The sequence below is a fragment of the Pteropus alecto genome, unplaced genomic scaffold (assembly GCF_000325575.1).
Source record: "Pteropus alecto unplaced genomic scaffold, ASM32557v1 scaffold388, whole genome shotgun sequence".
Lineage (NCBI taxonomy): Eukaryota > Metazoa > Chordata > Mammalia > Chiroptera > Pteropodidae > Pteropus > Pteropus alecto.
Window position 1 is genome coordinate 657,916 of NW_006441398.1, and position 19,156 is coordinate 677,071.

General features: G+C 45.7%; 1 protein-coding gene across 1 annotated transcript in view; it reads right to left on the minus strand.

The window, feature by feature from the left end:
* Positions 1-19,156, minus strand: part of CACNA1A (calcium voltage-gated channel subunit alpha1 A) — a 202,758-nt gene that overhangs the window by 146,923 nt on the left and 36,679 nt on the right. Inside the window, exon 3 of the mRNA XM_006918781.1 lies at positions 17,159-17,298. Within this exon, the coding sequence (XP_006918843.1) occupies positions 17,159-17,298 (140 nt within the window). The remainder of the gene's footprint in view (positions 1-17,158; positions 17,299-19,156) is intronic.

The following is a 19,156-nucleotide window of genomic DNA, read 5'->3' on the forward strand; positions in this document are numbered from 1 at the left end:
ACAGGGCAGAGCATAGGGGGCCTTGCGGGCCATGGGGAGGACTTGGGTTTTTTCTCTGAGTGAGGTGGGAGCCAGAGGGTTCTGAGCAGAGGAAGATCATTCCCAGACCCAAGAGCTCACGTGCGCCCCCTGGTGGCTGTGGAGGGAACAGCCTGTGGGGAAAGGGTGAGGTGGAAAGTTAAGAGACAGGGATATATGTAGGGTGAGCCATGGTGGGGGCGGGACCAAGGTTGGGCAGCACCAAGGTTGGGCAGCGATGGCAGTGAGAAGCGGAGGGATTTCTGGGTAGATTGTGAAGGTGCAGTCAACAAGACTTGCTAATAGATCATTTGAAGGGGATCAAGAAAAAGAGGAGTAAAGGGATGCCCTGAGATGCGGGGCCCCAGCACCTGGAAGAATAAAGCCTCTTTTATCGATATGGACAAGTTGGCAGGTTTGGGTGGCAACGATCAGAGTTTTCTTTAGAGTCATACTCGATTCAACACCTCAAACATCAGAAGAAGATGGACCACGGAGATGTGGAAACCAGCTTGCACCCAGAGCCTTGGGTGAGGACCTGAGGGTGACTTTCATCTGGCCAAGAGGTACAGGCTTGAGCCCTGGTCCTTGGGGGGTCTCATCTTCCAGTGGGGATGCTCACAGCCCCAACTTCAGAATCACTGTGAGGTACGCATGAGACATGTACGCAAAGGGTTCAGACAGCCACTGGCACACTACAGTGCGTGGCAGATGAGAGTAACTGTTATCACTAGCAAGAGGAGGGTTCCCGTGCAGCCATCTAAACTCTCCAGGGCAGGTGGCTGGGAGTCGATCCAGGAGCCAGGCCTCCTCACCGACACCCCACTTCCGCCACTTCTTCGCCACGTGGCTTGGGGCAAGTTCTCTAGCATTTCTGAGCCTCAGTGTTCTCATCTGCGAAATGAGAGTGTTGATAGCTCACACTTTAGGGGGAGATGGGGACCGAAATGAGATGGTCTTTGTAAAGTCCTTACAGCAGATAGCCTGGTCACAGCAAGCATTACATCCACAGTCACTATAATTACTGATATCTTTATTTGCCCTGTGAAATAGCTGTGATAAGCCCTCTAATACAGATGATGAAACAGGTTCAGAGAGACGAGAAGGTTCGCCAGAGGTCAGCAGAGTCGTGGAGGCAAGAGGGCAGGACCCGACTGCCAGGGTTCACCTCCCAGCCCCACAACTCGCCCTTGGCAATCCCTCCTCTGGCCCGTCCTTTCTTCCCAGCTGTATAATGAATGGGGACAATGACAGCACCTACTAAGAGGGAGATACCGGGAGGATTAAACGAGATAATTTACTCAAGTGTTGAGAACAGCACCAGGCACACATGGTGAGTTCTCAGTGAATGTCAGTGTTGACTGTAACGGATGCAGGTCCCACAGCGGGATGCGGGGGAATCCCACGTCTGTCTGACCCCAGGGTCCCGCTCTTGATCGCCGAGTTTTGTCACTGAACCTACAATTTGAAAACAGGCAAACCTCTGCCGCGGCTCTGGAGAAGACTAGAGAATGGGAAATTAGGGGCTGTTGCCCTAGCCCTTGCATTCTCGGAGCACCTATGGCTTCCCAAAATGTCCCTGTGGCTGGCACAGCCCCAGTGGGAGGCTGGATTGGGAGCAGATTTTGGCTGCTCCTGAGTCTGGGCTTTCTCTATTCTTTCTCTCCTGCTTCAGAGCAGCAAGGCTGGAATTAAGGCTATTCCGTTCTTCCCACCATCATCCCTCAGCAATGTCTAGGCAATGCTACCAGAAGGCATGGTTTCCTCTACTACCAGCTAACCATCCATCCATTCATTCACTCACTCACTCACTCACTCACTCACTCACTCACTCATTCATTCACTTAGTTACTCAAAAGATGTTCATTGAGCCTCATTCTCAGGGTCTGTACTAGTCTCTGGGTTCTGTCTTTGCCTTCCAGAGGAAGATCAGCAATTAACCCAGGAAACAATGGTGGGTGGGTTCACATAGATGCCACCAGATGCCCATAAACAGGGGACCTAAGCCGGCCATGCGATGGGCATTGGGCAGGGAGGTCAGGAGGGCTTTCAGGGGACAGAGATCATTAGTTCTGTAAATATGTACTTCTTTGAGTTCCGTGAGTGGCCGCCTGGCACTTCAGTCCCCCACTAAGACCCCTGGACCTTGCCATGACGTTTGCACAAGAAGAGAATCATTTTTCTTTTTTTTCTTTCGTTACCCCAAAGATATTCTCCTAAATTTAGTTCTAGATGTTTTAATGTTGTTCATGTAATTATTATGAAGCTATAGTGTCTCCCTTTTGGTTAAACACTTTTTAGGAGCAGAAACACATACAGCAAGCAGTCCCCCTTATCTATGAGGGATATGGCCCGAGACCCCCGTACACCAAAACCTCGGAGAGTACCCAACCCTAAGTGTACTACGGTTTTTCCTATACATATATACCTATGGTAAAGTTTAATTTATAAATTAGGTACAGTGAGATATAACGAGAATAACCAATATAGTACAACGATTAAAACAATACACTGCAATACAAATATGTGAACGTGGCCTCTTATTAAGTTGAGAATTCTCACCTTTTTTACCCAAAGGAAGTACTTTATGGCTTCTCTTTGGCATATCCAAATTGCCGGCATCACTTCTCTTGTGCTTTGGGGGCCATTATTAAGTAAAATAAGTGTTACTGAACACAAGCACTGAGGTACCATGACAGTCAGTCTGATCACTGAGACGGCTACTAAGTGACTAACGAGAGAGGACTGTCCACAGCTCGGACACGCTGGACAAAGGGATGACTCACATCCCAGGTAGGATGGAGCAGGACAGTGGAAGACTTCACTGAGCTACTCAGAATGGCATGCAATTTTAAACTTATTAATTGTGTATTTCTGGAATTTTCCATTTAATATTTCTAAGGTAGACCACGGGCAGCTCAACCCTTGGAAAGTGAAGCCATGGATAAGGGGAAACTACTTTGCTCAGGAGTGCATATTCTGTGCATTTAGTGAAGTCACATCCAACTGGCATTTATCAACAACGAATTCAACTACATAACCTTGGGGCAACAAGAGAGAAATGCAATTAATTTAAATGGCATTCGCAGTCTTCCTATTATTCCAGCCAATGAATTTGTGACTTTACATAAATGTGAGACAGACAACATCGAACTGATATTCTTCCACTGATCTTAGTTCCCATGTAACTCTCCAAGTGCTAGCATCTCAGCGTGTGGCTTATGATTTTAGTGTTTAAAAGATGTCAATTCCATATCTAACATGTCTTCCAAAGCAAAACAAACCACTTATTCTCGGGGTGGGGGGTGGGGGAGGCTCTTTTTGAGTTGGTCAGTGCCCATGTGACCCGGGATGTTAAATACTTTCAATACCACGTCTAAGAAAGAGCCAGACACAGAGAAGAGAGCATATTCCAAACACTGGCAACAACAGGTGCAAAGGTCCTGGGGTGAATGAGCACGCACGCTGATAGAGGATGCTGGGATCCTTTTCATTATTTTTTTTCGTCTAAAATGCAACAGTGGACAGAAGGAAGCCTAGCTCTGCAGCGGGGTGGACCTGTGTGCAAATACTGGCTCCGGGACTGTGTGATTTTGGAAGAGAAACTTCTCTCTGAGTGTAGTTTTCCTCATCTGTGACAATATTCATAGTTCTGTGGGGAGGCTTGAAGGTGATAAGGTATGGACAGGGCCTGGCACACAGCAGGTGCTCAATTAATGCCAATTTCCTGTCTTTGAGGTTGACCTTCCCCACTGGCCTGGGTTCTCATGAACCTGGAATTGCAGGAGGGAAGAGACGTGGAGGTAGCTAAAAACGGAGGCAGAAACAAAAAGAAAGAGTTGGGGTGGGAAGAAGGGTAGAGAAAAGGTCTTCACAGAGATGACCATCAGCCTGGCCTCTGTCCCCATGCCTCCCCTGCACCCAAGCCGATAAAATTGGAACAGGGTTTCTACCTAGCTCTGATCAGGAGCAGGTGATATTTAAAAAAAAAAAAATCAAAAGCCCCACAGAGAGTCAGGACGCATGGCTGTGAACTACGCTGGGTCAATGTGGTTGGCAAGAAATCTGTTCTTTCGCTTCAACCGCCTGTGAGGGCTCAGAGCTCAGATATCAAATTGAGATTTGATAAAAGATGAAGGCATCTGAAGAGGCTGTGTCATCTTCCCCACTTTTATTTCCCAGGTGGCTAAATGATGGGCCCTGGGTTCTCAGCAGAACCTTTGCTGGCATTTTCTGTCCCTTTCACTGTGTGAGTGACATGGTAATAACACATCACCATTTCTGTTTCTTCCTAAGAGTCAGGAATGAAAAGGAAGGGGAAGACGTGGCACCACTGGCTAACAGAAGTCGGGGGATGGGAATCGGGGCCCCCATGGCCCCAATGAATAACTTTTTGGAGACACGCCCTTTGCAATGTGATGTGTGGCTTCTTCCACTAAGAGACAGGGTCTCTTGCCCCACCCCTTGAATCTGGACTGGCCTCATTGCCTGCTTTGGCCAACAAGGACCAAAGTGAGAGTGTGCTGTTCCTGACACTAGCTCTCTAGAGGTCTGTGCACTTCTTTCTCCTAGAAGCCTGCTCCTGCCATGTCAGCAAGCCCACGCTAGCCTGCTGGAGGATGGGACATCACGTGGAGCAGCGTACAGTGGTCCCAGCTGAGGCCATCCTAGACCAGTCTACAGCCAAGCAACACCCAGACAGGAGAGCAACCCACGGGTTCCACCCAGCTGAGCCTCGCCTACACTGTCAACCTGCAAATCATGAGCTAAGTAAGTGCTTCTCACTTCAAGTCACTGGGTTTAGGGTTTTTATTTTTGTTATGCAGCACCGCTATGAAATATGTAACTGGTACAAAGGGGCATACAGAAGAGAGTTATAAAGTGAATTAAGACGAAGTTTTAAAATAAAATGTTCTGACTTTAAATTTACCCTCTAACCGTATAGAAAATCAAAAGTTAGAACAGTTTCTAGAATGGTTAGAGAAGTTATATACTAGGGAGGGGGAAGGGAGGGGGTACATAGGGTCAAAAGGGGTCAAATATGGGGTGACAGAAATAAATCTAACTATGAGAGGTGAACACATAATGTAAATATATATATTCCTTACTGTTAAAATGTACAGCTGAAATTTATGGGATTTCATTAACCAATGTCACCATAAAAAAAATAATAAATTTATTTAAAAAAGAAAGAAAGAAAAGTTAAATACTTTCTCAGGCTCTCCTGGAGCTGGAGGTAGCCTTGTGACATATTTCTGGCCATGAGATGTAGAAGCTCGATGGATGGTTTTTGGGAAAGGTTTCGCTTTGCCTGATACAAAACTTGGTAGAGCTGGATGGAGTCATCTCATCCCTGCTTTTTTCTGCCTTGAATGTGGACATGATGCTAGGAGCTCCAGCAACTATTTTGCAACCATGAGATAAAGGCCGAAAGAATAAGAGATGCCAGCCAATGCCAGCCAGTACCCACCCCAGACTTTTTGTAACATGAGAAAGATTAGCTCCTGTTTGTTTAAGCCACCACGAGTTGGATTTTGTCTCTCACCACCCTAGGCACTCCTAATACATGCTTCAAACATTCCCCCATTCCCAGGCCACACAAGACTCTACAACGGGACTTCAGAAACCACATTTCTCCTCTTTTTCAGGCATGAACATAACAGGTTGCTGTGTTATACTCAGTGGAGGGGCTACCCCGTTGATGAAATTCTCATTTCACACGGGGAGAAGCCCGATTTGCTCATTTCTCCCTTTCTGGAACAAATTCTACTCATCGTCACCAGCCACAGACAATAAAAAATGTTGCTAACTCATCCCCAATCCCGGGTCCTAGAATCCATCTGGATCCTGTTTGGCTTTTCTGTTTCAAATTTCCACATGCCTTTGATTTGCTCTGACCTCTGCCGTTCTCCTCAAAGAAATCCTATGACCCACCAGGCCAGGAAGGAGAGAGTTCTTTGTTTCCAGAATATCAGCGGAGCCCAAATTCCCCAAAGGTCCAAGGTCTGGCTTTCAGCTGCTCCTCATTTATTCTTTCCAGCAGCTGTTATCACTTCCCATTTGGGGCAAACAGCATGAGCTTTATTTCCTTCTCATGGCTGATGCCTAGAGATGAACTGATTCTCAAAATGCTTCACCGGGAACCTAAGCAGTTGAGCAACAATTCATGGTAGATTGAGGTAAGTGTAGCCTGAAAGGCCAATGCTGTGGATGCTGGGCCTGTGTCCCGCATCGCTCACTACAAGCATCTATGACATTCTGGCCACAGAAGCATGCTCAGCCTGAACGCAGGGCAACAAGCTGGGAGAGCCAGAGAGCTCATGCTCCAGAAGGATCCCCTGTCCTAGCTCCCTCACACCTTAGCGGGGCTAACTCTGAGGGGCGTGTTCTGCTTGGCTCCCAAAGTTCTCCAGAGAGATTAAGCAAGTGCTGGTTGCCTACAGCACTAGCTCATTTGCTGACGCAACCTTTACCAGCTGCCTTCCCTTCCCTATCTTAGTCCTGTATTCCACAATCTACGTTTCCTGGGGTCTCCAAATTACTGGCCCTCAAATCTTTGTCTCAGGGTCAGTTTGGATTCTGGGTTGCAAAAACTAGAACCTGACTGGCTGTTTTAGGCATAAAGGAGATTTTTAGAAAGCTCAGTTAATCAACAGGAGGCCAGAGGAGGGGGCTTGGACAACGGGCAGGGGCAATGCGGCCACACCGACTGTCACTGCAGCAGGCTGCCACGAAGGAATCCGGAACCATCCCTTCATCTTTGAATCACTTACTCTGTTTTCACATTCCTGAGTGGGGAAGCATGTGACTGTTTGAATTTCAACCACATGCCTTAACTGCCAAGGGGTGGAGGGAGGGAGAACCCCCTCCCCCATGCAACCTTCAAACTGTGAGTGAACTGGGGTCCTAGGATCCAGCAGTGACATACAAAGGCGGGAGTCTCCCCAAATTGGGTCCCTAACTATGAAGAGCCAATGTTCTCTATACTTAACTAACTGGTCTATGGAACTGGGCCTGAAGAAGTAGTAATAATTATTATCATCATTATAATTATAGTTATTAGTCTTGTAATAGCTAATATCACTGAACACTTATTCTGTGCCAATTTCTAAGAGCTTTACAGGTATTACCTCACTGAATCCTACCTTTTGACTAGGTAGAATTATTATTCCCATTTCACAGATGAGGAAACTGAGGCCCAAAGAAGCACCACACCTCTCCCTCTTTCTTCAAACCAGGCATCGGTAAATACCATCCATGAACCTAACCCTCTACACGTCATTATTAACTCATTAATCTTTAAAACAACTCCACAAGAGGAGTGTTATTCCTGGTTTCCAAATGAGGAACAAAGATTCAGGGAGGTACAGTCACTCGTCCAAGGTCATACAGCTTGGAAATGGTGGAGCTGGGTTTTGAGTCTGTTCAAACTCCAAAACCCACAGTCTTAAACTCCATGTGTGTACCCCGGCTGCCCTCTCATCTAGAGCCGCCCACACAAGGAGCAGCCAGGTTCCAGAGCAGTGTTGCAACTTGAAGGCTCTACATGAGTACCTGTCAAAGTAGGCTTCATATCTGAAACCATAATACATCAGACATGTCACTCCCAAGAAGAGATCACCCAGAGTCATACCTCAACTTCTGCTTTCCTGCTGGGTCATATCCCACCTCTACGAGACAGAGCTTCTCAACTGAATTTCTTGCCTCTACTGAGTAAAACCGTCCCAAGTGTACCCTCCACGTTCCATGAGGATCTGTCCAGATGTTTCAGTATGATGTAACCAGGAATTTATTTATGGAGAGATACATAATAATGTATGATGCCCATTTTCATCATGTTTCTAAACATGCCCATCACCTCACTCTTCTGAAAAAGATTTCTGTAAAGGAGAAGAAGAAGACCCAGGAAATCAAGCTATTCCCCAAATGGGACCACCTAACCCATTACACCTCTGGTACAGATGGTAGAAACTGCCAGATGTCTCCTCTTTCCTTTCTTTGCCAAACTTTCCAAACAGGAGGGTCAAGCTTACTGCTTTCTTTTCACAGCCCCAAGTACAACCTTCTTTTCTTCTTCATTACAAAGCCCCAAAGCCCCAGAGGGTTTCTTCTCTCTTCTGCTGCCATGGACAGAGCTGACTGCACTTGCCTCTCTTCCTATCTACCTGTCCACATCTCCCATTTCCTTCCCTCCTCCTCTTCCTTCCTCTGGTCCCCAAGCGCAGGTGCTTCTCTCACCCCGAGTTCCTGTCTGTCTCAGCATCAGGCCCACAGGGCTCAGTCACTTTCCAGCTTTAATCAAACTCTCTGAAACCTGCACAGGCCAGTCAAGCTTCACTGTTCGTACATCTGCCCACTAAACATTTCCTCTTCGACATCATGCAGGAACCTTGAAGGATCGAAACAAGTTCTCACTAGAACACCCTGTGCCCCTGCAAGGGCACCACCATATACCAGTCAACAGTCGATTGTCATGTTCGGGAATGTTCTTTTTTTCTGGTGAAACGGCCCTTAAATCCATCTTTTCCTTATTTCCATTATCATCCCAAATCATCTTGATTCTATGACTTAGTCTATCACAGTCAAGAATTCTCTCCCTTTCTCCCCTCCCTCCCCCTTTCCCCTCTCCTTTTGACTATATTTTATTGAGACCCTACTATGTACTAAGAAATACCCTATCTAATCATCACCTCAACCTAGTGAGGTTAATACTAATATGAGCTTCATTTAACAGATGAGTAAAATAAGAACTAGGGACACTAAAACATTTGCCCAAAAGTCACACATCTTCAGAGTGGTAGAATCGGGATTTGAACCCATATCCAAAGTAAAGAACTTAACTAGAGAGTCTTGTGTCATGAAATTCTGTGGCGGCCTTCGAATGTGCCTGTGAAAATAAAACAACCATGGCCTGTGCCTCTTCAGTACCCAAAACCCCCTAAAAACGAAAAAACAAACACCCCCTACCAAACCAACCAACCAAACAAAAAACCCTTGACTCCTAAAATCAAAGCTTCTTAGGAATGAAGGGGCTCTTGGGAGTAAAGAATTTGGTACTCTTTAGCCTATGATGTCTCCAAAAGAGGTTTAAAAATAGGTGAATTACACACTTAAGAAATATACTCCAGCTGCCTGGTTCAGTGTGCAACCTGCACAACCATACACAGCCATACACAGCAGGCCTGAGATACACTCCTGCTCAGATACTCCTTCCACACAAACCTGTACATATCTGTGCCACCTTATTAATGCCAAAGTAGCTAACAAAGCTGACTCCTAAGGAGCTGTAGTCCATTTAGAGCTACAACACTTAAGACAGACCATAATGGTGGGACCATGATTATGGCCAGGCATATTGTAGCCACAGTACATGTAATGGTCAAGTCAACACTTCTACTGCACCATCTCATCGAGACCAGCTGACTGACATGGGCCCTCAGGCAGGGACCTCTCTGCCTCGAGAAGCAGTTTATTTTACAGTAAAACTGACCTCAATGTTGGCAGGTCCTAGGTACCATTGATTTACTCAGTGGAAAACATTTATTGAGCATCTGTTGTTTGCCAAGCACTATTCTAGTTACTGGAGAATACAACCATGAGCAGAAGAGACCAAATTCCTGCTCTCGTGGAGCTGACCTAGGGGAGTAAAGTCTTGAAGATGAGGGAATAGATCGAGCAGAAAGGCATACCAGGCAGAGGGAACAGCAAGGGCAAAGGCCCCGAGGTGAAAACTTGCCTGAAGTGTTCAAGGTATAGTGAGAAGTCCAGTGCAGCTGAAGCAGAATGAATGAGGAAGAAGGTAGGGGGTGACGAGAGTGGAAAGGGATGAGGGCAGGTCATTCAGGTCCTTGCGGGTCACAGTGAGGACTCTGGCTTTTGCACGAAGTGAGATGGGAACCATGGGAGGGATATGAGTTGAAAAGTGATCTGATCTAATTTATGTTAAAAGGATCCTTCTGGCCGCTTGTGTTGATAACAGGCTGTTGAGGAGGAGGGCAGAAGCAGAGAGACCTGGACGGAGGCTGCTTCAACAACCCAGCCGAGCAATGCTGATGGCTCAGCTGCAGGTGGTGGCAGTGGAGACGGGAGATACAGTGAGATCCTGTATGTATATTAAAGAAAGAACCTATGGAATTTGCAGAAAGATTGGCTGTGGGCTGTTTGTGAGAGGGAGGAGGTGTCAAGGTTTTTGGCCACAGCCTCTGGCAGAATGGAGCTGCCATCCAATGATATGAGAAGACAGGAAGAGAAAATATTAGGAAGGTACTCAGGAGTTCAGTTTTGGACATCTTGAATGTGAGATGCCTATGAATTCCTCCCTAAGTGGGGACTTTGAGAGAGCTCCAGGTTGGAGATGTTAAGTTTGGGAGATGTCAGCATAGAAGGTATTTAAACCTTTGAGACTGGATGAGATCACCAAGGGGCTCGTTATAGCCAGAGAGGTCAAGAATGGAGGGGCTTTCATTTTCGTAGGATCACCCCACCTTCCAAGTCTCAGCTTTAGCACTCTACTATACAACCCTACCGAAAGCAGTGGCTTTTCACTTCTGGGTCAGGCCCAGGTCCTCTCTGGAGAGCTCTGCCACAACACGGCATCTCCAGGTCCTGTAGCTCCTCCCTGCACAAAGCAAAGCACAGTGTCTCTCACTTGGCAGCCTCTGCCTTGGCCCCAGGCACCCACTTACTTCCCCCGTTCTGCTGAGAGTTCCTCTGCCCTCCAGGCAGCCACCTCCCTGCCCTGGCAAGAAGAGAAAAGTCATTAGCCCTGCAAAATGTAGAGGCAGTGGCCAGATGCCCCTCTGGAGGCAGGCTGGAGTTTGTCATAGCAATTCAAGAGGACAAGACCTCAATCAGCCCCCGAACCTGTGGAGAGTTGGATGGTAAGGTCTTGTCCAGCCACACAGGGAAAATGGCCAAAAAGCTCAGTACAGGGGAAAAAAAAATTCACCTGGCCATCTGGCCCTCACACAGTCCCTCCCCACTCCAGTGCGGGGCGCGGAGGGAGAAAGGACTCCTTTATCCAATAAAGTGTGCTGTGTGCTGTCCAGGGTGCTGAAACATCTAACCCGCTAGGCTTTCAATTACTGCTCCTTGACTTAGTTTGGGAGTCTCTGCGAGCAGATCCACGAAGACAAGGACCTTCGGGAGGTGATCCATGGAATTACAAGGGATAAACCAGAAGTTGGTAAAGGGTGCAGGAATGAATGGGTTTCACTGCGAGCAACTGGGATTCAATCCTGCAGAGAACCCTTTGAGAAGTTGCAAAACACACCTCTGAGTTTTCTATTGAGCGATCAGGAAGCCCAAGGTATTTATACACTGACTCCTTTGCTCATTAGTTAGGAGCTGCTTCTGGGGGTGTTAAGTATCTGTCACGTTGTCTGAACAAGCTCCTGCCATGCTGGAGAAGACCCTCCAACAGTGATGCACAAAGATGAGAGTGTTGGAGGTGCAGAGGTTAGCTTGTGTGAGAACTGCCCATCGCAGCTGCAGGTAACTCAGAGATGGGCTGGAAGAATATTGAGTGGGGTATTGCAGCATCAACCACACCCCCCCCCAAAGGAATTTGTTTTGATGTTCCCTTCAGTTTACCAACTCCCACTTATGAAGCACGCAGAGAGTCCAGGGGCTCAGTTTACAGTATCTACCACATATATGGCCTTCTAACCCCTACCACAGCCAGAGGAAGTAGATGCAATCATGACTCCATTTTTCCAGGTGAGAAAATTGAGGTTCAGAGAGATTAACTCATACTGACAGAACACTCTCTCATTCTGAAACCCAGTTCTTAATCATTGGGCTCTGTCAACCTCTCGTTTCTGGAAAGCTCTTTTGCCCACTTTTTCCTGCTACGGTGGAGCCCAAGACTGGAGAGAAAAGGAAGAATTCCCCTCTGACTTCCCTGGAAAACGTGACTTTAAGAAAACTGTGTAGAACTCAAGAAAATGAATTCTGAATCCAGACCCGCCTGAGTTCGAATCTTGGATCTACTATTTGTGAGGTGGGTGATCTTGGGTGAGTTATTCAACTTCTTTTGAGCCTCACTTTCTTCATCTGTGAAATGGGGATGATAATGTACTGAACTCAGAGGGTTGTAAGAACTAATCGAGCATGTATACATATATGGTATAGCATGTTATAAATGCCCTGTAAGTTCTAGTTTGACAATGTTACCACAGTTATTATAAGAAGCATTATGTTCAAAAGGATATTGAACTGAATATAGCTCTTTGTCTGAACCTAACCCAGGCCCGGGGTTATCCTAGTTTTAGGACAGTGTTCTAGTAGAGTAATTAAGATCCAAATCTATCCTTTACTAGTTTTGGGGCCCCTCGCAAGCAGCTTGACCTCTTTGAGCCTCAGACTTCTCTCTAGAAAAGGCTCATGAAACTGATAATGCACCTAAAATTGTTAATATAGTGCTGGCACACAGTAAGTGCTCAATAAATGATGAGAGTAACAACCACGGCAGCCAACATCATTATCACCACTGTCACTGCTGTTACAAGAGGAGAAACCAGCTCCTGCTGCTAGGAAGTGGGGCGGTTCCTGATGGAACATGGTTCAGCAAATGCCATGACAACCAAACGCTCAGAACAATAAAAAGATCGATGTTCTCTCGATGATAAAACACTCTTAGTGATAAAAAGCATTTGTGCCACAGTGGGGAACCCTTCTGGAATCAAGGGTCCCTGATCCACCAGGGGAGAAATTAATACAGAGAGACATTAAAATGAAATGCAGTTGGTATTTATAGGAGCTGTTAGCTGGTCTTGTGAGTTAGAAGGCTGGTTGTGCTTTGTTGTTATTCTGTTTAGAATGCTGTTTATGTTTGCAGGCTACTCAGGACAGCTGCACGGCAGGTGAAAGAAGGGGGAGAAGGCTGAGGAGTGACTACATGAGTTTGACCAATTAATCAACCCGGAAGAGAGCCTGAGAGGTGTGTGACTCTGATCAAGTCATTTGGACCCCTCTGGACCTCAGTTCAACTGTATAAGAAAAAAGAGGTTACTGGGATTACTCTCTGAGGCTCCCTTCCTATTTCTCTGGAAAGGGGTCACAAGCTGGGTACTTGGGGGGCAGGAGGAAGGAAGAGAAGGCAAGTTCTGATGCCATAACCTGAGGGGTGGCATTTATCATCTATGCCACTCCCACTGCCCCCCAAACCGGGGGTCATCGGTCCCCTGCCTTAGCTGATGTCAGGGCATCTGTCATAGACTCCTGGAATGTTTGACTATCTCTATTAGTGCAATGGTCCCTACCTTTTTAAACAGCTTGGTGAACTTCCTAGAACACTCTATTATCAGAAGTGTTACCATTTTCCAGTTTAGCAACCATGTATTTTACCGAGCAGGTATGCTGCTGAGCCTGTGGATACAAAACAACTGTCTTCGCTCCTACCCTGGCCATGTTCGGTCTCTTTTCTTAACTTGCACAGTTGCACTATTTGAACTCTTAGATGTTTTTATGTATTTAAGCATTAGAGTAAAAGCTCTGATATCTGAGACATATAGACAAGCTTCTCAAATCTTCCTCTTACACATTTTCAGTTTGATGATCAGTCTTTCAAATACAATGAAAGTATGATTTAAAGGGGCTTGATAAAATGACAGTCAGAATTTCCCTGAGGCCCTGAGCTACGCAGAACAAACAAAAAAATCTACGGGTAAGATCTGTTCGCCAAACTTCACACACGGCGGTGGCAGAAACCTTGGTCATCCATGAAAAATGAATGGTGTGTTAATGCTGCGGTCAGCTTAGAAATGAGTTAATCGGAAAGTGCTCATTAAAGTCACCTTTGTCTCAATGTCAATTAAGACATTCAAGTCCCCTCTCCGCCTGGAACATGAAATGAAGAGTTTCTGCATTTCCCCAACATCGACATTGAGCGGAAGGCTAAGCTTGCAGTTTTTCACCTCCTCTTCCTATTCCCAACTTATAAGCCAACAGGAGACTAAACAGCCTCTTGGGATTTAAAGTAATAATTGTGAAGGAGACAGACTCACTGGACAATAAGGAAGGATGGGTGCTTACTGGAGAAGTGAGAAAAGCTAGAGAAAAGAATGCCGGAAAAAAAGAAGGAAAAGGAGACAGGAGTAAGAAAGGAATAGAAACCTACAATAGTGACTCCTTGTAGCTATAGGTCCAGGACTTTCTGAAAACTACATACCAGAAAAATATATATGCACACGCAAATTTCGTATGCCATTTTAGAGAATTTGTGGATGCAACTATGAGCTTCCGTCCTTAGGATCTAGCTGCCCCAGGTTAAGAATTTCTCCTCTAGAGGCTCATCAGATGTCAGGAAACCAGAAAAAAAGACCACCTTATTATAACCAAGGAGCAGATACAAACATGTAAGTGGCCAACTGACCCATCGAGTAGGCACCGTTCAACATACTGATCACTTAGTGAGACTGAATGTGTGATCGAAGGTATTTGAGCTTCTATAGGTGTTTCAAGAACCATGTTATAAAACACCAGGGGTTTTTAAGGCTCCTTACTGCCAGCAAGGTCGAGCCAGCCCCCAGGGAACATAAATTGGCACAACCACTTTGCAGAGCAATTTGGCAATATTTAGTGAAGCTGAGGATGTGTATGGTACACGACTCAGCAATTCCACCCTGGGTATATACCCTAGAGAAATCCACTCTAAGGAACGAAGGGACGGCTTGGTTCAAAATAGCCCAAAGCTGGAAAATAACCTCAGTGGATAAAAACCTGGTAGAATATTTATACCACAGAATACTATGTAGCAGTGAAAATGGGTGAACGAGATCGACTCTTGTCAATCAGATTAACCTCATGTTGAGTGCAAGAGGCAGGGTGTAGAAAAAAACACTTAGAGGGAAACTTAAAGCATGCAAAACAGTACCATTTATATGTGTGTAGACATATAATATATATAAAATAAAACCGTAAATGCATAAATGGAAATAATAAGCAAAACTCAGGGAAGTACTTCTAGATGGGAAAGAGAAAGGAATGGGGCCAGAATAGGGAACACAGGGACTTACACTGTATTGGAAAGGTTCACTTTGATGGCAAGTTGCTCCATCACCTCCCTCCTGCCTTCACCTCCTCTACTCTTTCCTTCTCTCGCTGTGCTCCAGCCACTCTGGCCTCCACTGTTCATCAAACACGGTCCAGCCTCAGGGCCTTTGCACTTGCTGTTCCCTCTGCCTTGTTCTCTCCTCCTTCAACTACCCTCATGGCTCATTCACTCATTTCCTTCAAGGTTTCATTCATAGTATCACCTTTCCAATGAAGTCTCTGGCTCCCAGCCCTCCTGCCCCTTCCCTGATTTATTTCTCTGTGGCCCTCAACACCACCTAACACACTAGATATTTCATTCGCTCGTTCATTCAGTCAGTCCGTCTTTCTTCACCACTGGAATATCAGTTCCGCAAGAAGAGAGAGTTTTGTCTGTTTTATTCACTGCTGTGTCCCACGGCCTGGTGCACAGTAGGTGTACACTAAATAGTCATCGAATAAATATTTACACACATAGGTATTTGGCATATTATCCTCTACTTCTTTTTGAATGTCTGATTAATTTTATTTTACATTTTTAACAACAGAGTCAGCCATTGGGCTATTTCACAGACGAGTTTCCTAGCAAGCTAAGAGAAAAGCACCCACCATGATGACAAGTCTCTGGAACCTGCCAAGGTCCCAAGTCACAGGACTATGGGCACAGCAACACAGGTCCCTCAGGGAACACCCAGCTTGCTAGAGCTGGCCCAGAGCCCTCACGACAGACCTCTCACATCTGACTGCCTCTGCTGAAACAGCCTCATACGACATAGCTCCTGCTGTGAGAAGCAACACTGCACTGAGCAACATACGTGTTCAAAACCTGACCTGTGTGAGCCTAGCCAACACAGCATGGGTGCTAAGACTCATGATATCTGCCAAAAGAGACAAGATCTGAAGCACCAACAGAGCCTAGAGGAGAACTGTGAACTCATAGAGGAAGAACTACAAGGAAGGCCTCCCACAAAGAGAGGCCTTGCAAGAGAAGAGCCAGACTTAGCTCAAGGGAGAAGAGGGGGTGGGCAGAGGAGCCAGAAATCAACACAAAACGTTAATGTCCGTACTGGGAGCTGATAAAGGGCTTTGGGGTCTGTTGGCTGGCCGTTCACCAAATCCATTTCCCTTCCTATCTGTGCAGTCTCACATTCCCCAACTTCCCTTGCAGTCATGTGTGGACATGTGACTGACTTCTAGCCAAGGCATATGACTGGAATATGTGCCAGGTTCCAGCCAGGCTCATACAATCTCTCAAGTATCACCTTCCATGCCCGTTTCTCTTCCATGGTTTGATGTAGACAAGCACAGAGTTCTTGGAAGCTATGGGTCAATAATGAGGAACCACAATGTAGCAAGGGCCCGAGCCCCTCAATCACTGTTGGAGGAGAGAAGCCTGACAACAAGGAACAGCCATTTTGGACTTTTAATGTGTGATAAATTTCTGTTCTGTTTAAGTCATTACCTAGTTTTGGATTTTTTGTTATAGCAGCTAGTGTTACCTTATGCTGGGTCCTTGATGGAAAGTGTATACACATCCACCTTTCAACTAAGGTGCATTGTATACAGATTTGAAAACTCCTCAAAGGCAGTGACTGTACCTTATCTAGTTGGTTTTCTCCACAGTCCTACCACAATCCCTTGTACCCAAAAGTCCTCAACAAACATTTACTAACTTAAAATAAGGGCAAGACATCCCTAAGCAAAGCAAAAGGTCGACACATGCACAATAGTTAAAAACAATTTCTGGAATCATGAGATCTTAGCTTTAAATCCCAGCTCCATCACTTACTAGCTGGGTGATCTGAGGCAAGTTCCCTTTCTGTGGTTACATGGGAATATTAATATTTCCTAATTCATTGGGTTATTGTGAAGATTAAATGAAAGGATGCCCATAAAGCACTTTGGAAGCAGTCGACTCTAATAAGCTATTATTCTAATTGTAACAGAAAGTATCTGCCGTAACATGCAGCTGAGATTTGGAGGTGGGGTGGAAGACAGCAGAAGAACATGGGGCTCAGCCTTCCTGAGCCCAGCCTGGACCACACCAACCATTACAAAGTCCTCATAATTCAAGATAATTCTAAGTAGCACAGCACACTCCACTTACCCTGTTAGCACCACAACGAAGTCCATCACGTTCCAACCATTCCTCAAGTAAGAGCCTTTGTGGAAGGCAAACCCGAGGGCGATGATTTTAATGCCAGCCTCAAAACAAAAAATTCCAATGAAGTACGGTTCTGTGTCATCCTAGAAGGGACAGAGGGTAAGGTCATGGTCTTTGGCAGGATCAGAGCACCAGCCCACCTGGAAATCTGTGCCCACCTCCCCTTGCCTCTCCCAACCCTCCAGCGCTCACTGAATCCTTCCCAGAGTTCTCTTAACTGAAGGTTTTTGCAAGAGAAACAGATGCATGGAGAAGACACCCCCTATTCTTTTGGCGAACTTAACATACCTCTCGGCCAAGTAAAACTGTTTGACTGTTTGGACTCCACGCTGTCCAATACAGCAGCCACTGGTCACGTGTGGCTGTTAAAATTAAATAAGTTTAAACAAATATGAAGAAAATAAAATAAATGGTTCATTTCTGCAGCACACTAGCCACCTTTCCAGTGGCTTCCATATTGGACAGCGCAGACGGAGAACAATATCACTACTGCAGGAAATTCTACCAGAAAGCGCTGGTTTAGTCTGTTTACTTGTCACTCAAGGCCTTTGAGGTTGGACCCTGTGCATCGACCTCACTCTCAAACCTGACACTTGTGATGGTTCTCAGCTGGTATGCATCAGCACAGTTGTTCAGGTTGCTAAAAGAGTAGAATAATACTTCTGTACCAGCTAGCAAATGGCCAGTGCCTCCGCCCCGAGCCCGTTGCCGGCCCTCTTGCTGGTTCTGGCTTCCAGCTGATAGTCTATAGTATGTGAAATTAAGCTATAAGCTCCACTCCATCAGAGCCCCTACAGGGAAGTTTTCCCAACTGGTATGACGTTTCTCAAGCGTCAATCATTTGCATTCTGCAACTTCGTTTGCTTTCTATATCAGCTTGCCATGGTACTATTTGCTTACTTTCTTCAGTTGACTCTTTTCACTTAGCTTCACTGCATGCAAAAACAAACAAATAAAAAGTCTTGCAATCATAGTTTTGCTAGGCTAGGTCTATTTTTTAGAATATACATTATAGTGCATAACTACTAAAATTTAAAAATCTTGAGACCATCAATACTGCATGGATTAGGAACAAATGGATTCTTACCTCCCCTTCTCTCTACCCTGGAGCTATTACAGCTCTTTCAAAAAAAGTGACAATAAGGAGAGAAGTGTCCTCCATTGCACTGTCAGAATGTCAGGGAGGGGGACCCGGAGAGCTGGGGAATGGAGAAGGATCTTAACGCTAGTTTTCAGCTCTGCAGCGTTTTACCAAATGAGCACCTTAGAACAAGGACTTTGTCCTCCAGAGCTGACATCCATGTATAGGAAACATGGGGATGGAGAAATGAGCTAAATGACATCATAAGCAAGCCACCAGGCAAAAAGCAGAGTGTGGGACACTCCTTATAGCTGGCAAGAGGGAATATATTGCTTGAGATTAGAAGTCTTAAGCAACATAACAAAATCTAGACCATATTTGGATCTTGATTCAAACAAAGCAATTGTAAAATGTCATTTCCGAGACGATCACGGAAATGTGGTTACTGGCCGGATCTCGGATGATCCCAAAGAACCACTGTTAATTGTGTTGGGTGTGAACACATCACTGTGGTGACTTAAGAAAATGCCCATATTTTTAGCAGTGCAGACTTAGGTACACAGCCATGAAGTGACATGTTGTCTGGGATTTGCCTTAAAATACTTTGGCCAAGAAAGAAAAATCAAGGAAATAAAAAGGGACAGAAAATATGAATGAGGGAAAACCTTGACAACTGTTGAACTGGATGGTGGATTTATTGTACTGTTCTCTATATTTTGGTGTATAGTCCAAATATTTCACAAGAATTTTGGTTTGAATGGACAATGTGAACATTCTCACCCATTCCTCCCTACAGGTGATACCAGGTCTGATGCAGGGTAACTGGGGCAGGGGGTGGCAATGAGGGCATCTCTCTCCTA